Below are 6,354 nucleotides of genomic sequence, written 5' to 3' on the forward strand. Positions count from 1 at the left end.
TTCAATGCTAACTTTGTTTAATATTAACGTCACAATATTATCACATTAGAGCATATTTTATTTTATTTTAAATTAATTGTAGCAATGTGGCATTTAATTTTTTTAAAAATAATAATAATTTATTTTCTATTTAAAATTAAAATTTTGAATGCTGCGTGTCTAATTATGAAAATTTAGGTGTGAGATATATAAATACACAAAAATTAAGTGTTAAAAATGTAAATGCCCGCAATTATTTATGGGCAGAAATGTAAACAGTAATTCCAGGTATTTATTGGCGCACACCTAATGCATGAAATAAAAATAAATGCGGCTTGTTGCAATATTGATTTTATAGATGAAAACTATAATTTTATTTTGCAACATTTAATGAGTTGCTTAAATAAAACTCTCAAAAGCCATCAGAGGACAGAGAGGCTTGATTTCACTTTTTAATACCAAAACTGACGTTAACCACTATCATATTACAAATAAATATTACGGACGTAGAGTTATATTCGGTGTCCAATAAAATTTTATCACGTGGAGTTAAAAAAAAAATAAAAAAAATTCATTTTAGCCCAAGGGAATATTTCTCCGTGTTCTTCCGCGTTATTTAGGTGTTATTGTGATGATATTTATGTATTATTGTGTTCTAGGAATATTTCATGTGTTATGAAAATACAATAACAACTAAATAATGTGAAATAAGACGGGAGAAATATTCTCCTATGTTACCGGGCCAGATCACAAAAAAAACAGAATTTTTTTTTCTTGTTAGCTTTCATTGGAGGTGATTCATTGGACTCCGGGCATAATAAATTTTCATAATATATTACATGGTATTTTAATAGTGAAGTTGCCTCCCACCATCGTTTATTTATTTATTTATAGTTTTCTTTTCGGACCGGGAGAGGGATTGAACTCATTTCTAGATATTATTAATCACCTTATAACTTCTTTATTTTCGGTATAATTTATCCACCGTCCATTATGTTTCGAGATCTGTGCATAACGGCTAATTTGTGGACACAAAAATTTCATAACCATTACGAAGTTCATCATAAAAGGTCATATAAAGTGTTGATACTCTTTTTTTTTTTCTTAATTGCTATGCAAATTTATGAGAAAGAGTAATAAATTTCAGATGTAGGGCTGTAAACGAGCCGAGCTTAAGCGAGCGAGTGAGGTCAGGCTTGGCTTGTGCTCAAGCTCGGCTCGTGTTCGGCTCATTCGAAATAGCTCGTGTTCGAAATCAGCTTGTGTTCGAAATCAGCTCGTGTTCGAAATATGCTGGTGAACAGTGTGTTCGTGTTCGGCTCGATTTAAATATTCGTGTTCGGCTCGAAATTGGTTCGTTAAACTAAAATTGAGAAAAATAGATGTAAAGTGTGTGATTCAAACCTAGATTAAATATATACAAAAGAAGACAATAACCACATTACCACATGAAATGTTATGATTTAAACTTATACATAAATATATGTAATATATTGTTATATAAAAATTTATATAATTTTTTTTTTCGAGTCATTTTGAGCCGAACACGAGCGAACAAACTGTTGTTCGTGTTCCGCTAGTTTACATTTCGAGTTTAAAAATTTGTTCGTGTTCGGCTCGTTAGGCTTAACAAACGAGCCGAATACGAGGGGTTCACGAGCCAAATTGACAGCCCTATTCAGAAGTGAGGGTTAATCAATTAGTACAAGTAAAATTTTAAATTATTTGGTTGGAGATAAAATGTCATATTTTTATTTATCTTAAAATTTTTAAAATATGATTTGCAGCCGATCTTATCTTTTCGTATTAGTTTATCACAATAATTTTATATATTTAAGTTATATTAATTCTATGGATGCGAGAATCAGTGCTTTAATGTTTTTTATTCTTGGGAACGGAGAGGTCTAACAATGTAAGGCTGCTCAGAAATTTTATATTGTTCTATTGCCTTACACTATGGATTCCTTCGCGTGATCCTCTCAAGTTCCCAACTCATGCAATTTACTCCCCGCTTCTTATGCCACCCACATCAAATAATGCCCACTGCGATATTAAATAAATAAATTAATTTTTTTTAAAAAAAGAGCAATTTTGCAACAACATATGCCTTTTCCACTCATATTATTCATTTAATATTAAAGAATGAGAATTAAAATTAAAAAAAAAAAGAATAAATTGTTGAAATAATACCCCTAGGATTTATATAAGTACCAAAATAGTCCCCAAATATTTTAAGAATGAGTTCTAGTAATTCTCCAAAGGGAGCCAATACAGCAACTCATTTGAATATAATAATTTTTCCTTCATGAGAGCCACTATTATATTTCGTCCGAACACCACACGTCCGATGACCAACTACCTGTCACATCCCCATACACCTTATTGTCAGACGACATGGTGGTTGGTGATTGGCCGGAAGGACGGACGTCTAGACGTAAAATTTTTCCCTAATTTAAAAAGATTGGAGACTATTGTGACACTTCTATAAACTCTAGAATTAAAACAATCTCATATAATAAGGGTGCATTTAGGCCAGTTTGTGCATTTCAGGATAAGTTGTTTATCCTGAAACGCGGTACGCTGGTCGACCGAGGGGTTCGACCCACAGCCTGTTTAGTGTAAAAATCCAACCGCGTATTTCAGATAAGTGGACTGAACCTGCGAACCAAACGGTACCGCAGCATTTACAAAAACGCCCCCGCACTTATAAGCTACTTAAACGGGCCCTAAGTCGGGACTATTTAGGCACTTTACTCAATCATAAAAACTAAAAATAAATTTAAACAAAATGAATGAAATTAAGTTCAGATACCTAAAAATAAAATGAATGACCAATATCATACTATACAACTACAAATAAAAGGAAAGAATTCATATCCTTGATATCGAATACACTCAGGTTTTGGAGTTCATTTGATGTTTTGGCTGTGTCATACCATCAATAACCCACCAATTCGGTAAAAACAGCAAGAAAAATAAATCGGACCCCTCGCCAAGCTCTATTCAGTTTATCCACAAAGAAGCTTCTTAAGCGTTAGTCCTATGGAGAATATGTATACGAAATTACCATTATACCCCTACCAGCCATCTGTAGAGCATCCCAAACCCACTTTCCTCCTCCCACTCCACAAAACCACTTGCCTCCAAATCCCAACTACGGTCGACATTGCCGGCGACGATGCCCGGAGATGGATCGAAATGATGGCTGCCGATTCTCCCAGAGAATCTCAAGGAATTGAAGGAAGAAGATGCCGAGGAAGTGAGCCGATCGACGCAATCCCTAAGCCAACCACGCCCCCCATTTCCGGCGTTCTCAGCGACCTCGGATCCCGGCGGCGGCGGCGCTCCAATAACTTCAATGCCGTTCTCTGGTTTGCCCACCGGTGCCCTCCTCAGGCGCTCCACAACCGCTTCCACCTCCTCGTCCACCAAATAGTCGAAAGAAGAACCCAAAGAGTACGATCGTCCATGGCCGCTGGGGATCCCATCTGCCGACGGCCTCCGGCGGCTTACACTGCCGAGTTCAACTCGGAAGCTTCCAGATCTGGAAGGATCGGAGGCCGCCGCCGGCGGGCCAGCCCCCCCCTCCCGGGGCCCCCCCCCGGCGGCGCAGCCCCTACCGCCGCCGGAGGGAGACGGATGGACGCGCGGCATAGAGGACAGGATGGCGTGGATCGGAGCCAGGTGTCGACGCATTGGGAGTGGAAGGCGTGGCGGCATGCTGGGAGGAAGCGAAGTTCGTCGTGAGGGCGGAAGTTGGAGAGGCAAACCGCGCAGTCCAGTGATTGGGGTTTCTGGTAGGCGGAGAAGGATGATGCGAAAGTAAAGATAGGGAGAGATGAGATTAACTGATCTCGATCGTTAGCCGGCAACGGTGGTTCGGAATCATTACCTGCGACGGAAAGGAGAAGAGGGATGGGAGATGGAGGGGAGGAAGATGAGGAAGACGAAGCGGAGGAAGACGATCTGGAACGGGAGATCAGACGGAGGAAGAGATGGATGGAAGCGGAGGCGGTGATGACGATGGCTATAATGCCGACGATGATGATTAGGCTCGGAGCACTGGAATGCCCATCGCCAGAGACAGAGCTCGCCGGCGATGGTGGCGATGGAGGCGAGGGAGGTGGCTGTGGTGGCGTCGGAGGAGAAGGAAAGGGAGGAGAGGGGAATGCGAGCATGGCGTTGATTCCGGTCTTGGGTTTCAATTTCACCTCCTTTTCTTTCTCTTCCTCTTCTTCAAGAACCTTGAAGAAGGAGCATTTATATATATGGGAGAAAAATATGACTAATTAAAGAGCATTGAAGTCAAGCCTAACATTCTTTTATGATTTTTATAGTCTTGATTGTAGATTCATCTTTTTGTGGGAGATAAAACGTCTAAAATTATGTATTATAATATATATATAATAAGATAATACTATCATGATATTGAATAAAAAAGACTTTTATTATGTGAATTTTAATGCATATGATCATACGGATGTGGTCATTAGACCCCCCTTTTATGAAAGGAGATAGTAACCTAGCATTTGAAACACTAACATTGATTTGGTTATAAGATTATAACCCCCTTTTATATGATTTAATATCTGTGGTTATAATTTGGGATACTAATTCATCAAAAGAGTGCTACCCACATACATTGGGGTTTATATAAATAACAATAAAATAAATTAAAATATAAATTGAGCAAGGCAATTTTATATATAGCACCCAGTCGACATTTATATAAAATGTCATTCAAGCCTTGAGGAACATGTAAAATTACTATCATATTTATTTTACTTTCAATGGATTTATAAAATCTTATTTATTTGGTATAATCATAATTTTATATGAATTTAAAATATATGATTTAATCCGTTCATTGAATCATAATTTTATAAATTTGGAACATTTTGCCGATGGGCATGTAATGCTTCATTCTCCATTTCTCTTGGATAAACCACAATGCCTACATATCATTCATTTAACAATCCTCGTAAATTAAATAATACTAAAATCTTCTCTTTTGCTTAGGTTATGATTGTATCCCACTCTCTTTTGAGGCCCTTAGGGCAAATATTAGATATGTTTCATACACCTACAACCACCCAATGAGAGGAGAGAGAGAGAAGGGACCCACTCTCTCTCCTCTCATGGGTGGTCGTAGGTGCATGCAAAACACCTAATATTTCTCTGACGTCCCTAAGCCTATTCTTTCTGTCAAGCAATGCATACATCATCGATTGGGAGCGAAAAAAGATTTAGAAGTACTATAAATTGGTGAATAATGATAGAATATCAATGTTTGGAGGTATGTATTTGTATTTACAAATTTATTCATTTTGTTGTTTGATTAAGGATTCTAAATTTGAGATATTTTCTTAGAATTGAATTTTAGTTTCTATCAGTTAGATCCACTATGCAAAAATAATGCGGAAATAAAGAAATTTCACACAACAACAATCAAACAAAAAAGATTTACGTGGTTTGGTGTTAAGTTGGTTTTTTACATTCATAGGGAGGCAAATTTCACTAGCAACGGATGGGGAGAAAGAAAAACATCTTAAAGTGACAATTGTTACCTTCTCACTCTCTCACAAACATAAGTCATTTTGATAGATGATGATTAGGATATACAAGTAAATAAAGTCATAAGTCTAAACTAACCGTAATTACAATAAAAATCATAAATACAAAAACCTTCACATCATTTCTTACTTCCAGATAAGTGAGAGATGACCAAATAAGCTTCAAACTCTAATTCAGTCACTCTAATTCTTCGAAATGCTCGACTACGCAATTAGCCCTGAGCTAGGATGTTCACCAAATTCCTGCAGTATGTGAACTTCTGAACTTATAGTACCTTAATGAGCATCACCACTGGATTATTGTTTATTTCTATCTTCTTCAACAGAACCTTGTTATCATCAATCAAGTCCTGAACAAAACGGTACCTCACATCAAGGTGCTTGGTATAAGTATGATGAACTGGATTTGTGTTCAAGAATATTGCACTCTGATTGTCACATAACGCCATCAGAGACTGCTGATCAACTTTCAAATCGTCCAATAGACCCTGCATTCATATCGCTTTCTTCATTGCCTTTGTCATTGTCATATACTTAGCCTCCACAATACACAAAGCAACAATTGACTGAAGAACTGATCTCCAACTATCTGAAAGTCCTACCAATGTGCATAAATAGTTATCTATAGATCTTCTTCTATCCATAGCACATGCACAGTCTGAGTCAATGTAGCTTACAAAAAAATTTGCAATATATGTCTGTCTCTTAAAAGCAAACCAACTTTAATTATACCTTTCATATACCACAGAATACTCTTCACATCCTATCATTGTTGTGTTCTTGGATCATGCATTAATCTGTT

General features: G+C 37.2%; 1 protein-coding gene across 1 annotated transcript; it reads right to left on the minus strand.

Annotated features, from left to right (window-relative positions):
* Positions 1-2,777: 2,777 nt before the first annotated feature.
* On the minus strand, positions 2,778-6,046 carry LOC110020726 (E3 ubiquitin-protein ligase ATL4-like). The gene is made up of 3 exons (XM_020718919.1): positions 5,828-6,046; positions 3,581-4,223; positions 2,778-3,545 (listed from the first exon to the last, which is right to left on the minus strand). Exons 1-3 carry the CDS (start codon positions 6,044-6,046, stop codon positions 3,049-3,051), a joined length of 1,359 nt encoding a protein of 452 aa, XP_020574578.1. The 3' UTR covers positions 2,778-3,048.
* Between the last annotated feature and the right edge of the window lie 308 nt (positions 6,047-6,354).

Source organism: Phalaenopsis equestris, unplaced genomic scaffold (genome assembly GCF_001263595.1).
Source record: "Phalaenopsis equestris unplaced genomic scaffold, ASM126359v1 Scaffold000107, whole genome shotgun sequence".
Taxonomy (NCBI): domain Eukaryota; kingdom Viridiplantae; phylum Streptophyta; class Magnoliopsida; order Asparagales; family Orchidaceae; genus Phalaenopsis; species Phalaenopsis equestris.

What these genes read in the sequence shown, in the direction of transcription:
- LOC110020726 (XM_020718919.1), bottom strand. Translation starts at nt 6,046, where the DNA reads ATGCAGGGTCTATTGGACGATTTGAAAGTTGATCAGCAGTCTCTGATG. An exon ending in CAGTGGTGATGCTCATTAAG is followed by an intron (nt 4,224 to 5,827) that starts GTACTATAAGTT and finishes TCCTTCTTCAAG; the next exon opens with GTTCTTGAAGAAGAGGAAGA. An exon ending in GGTAGGGGCTGCGCCGCCGG is followed by an intron (nt 3,546 to 3,580) that starts GGGGGGGCCCCG and finishes CTGGCCCGCCGG; the next exon opens with CGGCGGCCTCCGATCCTTCC.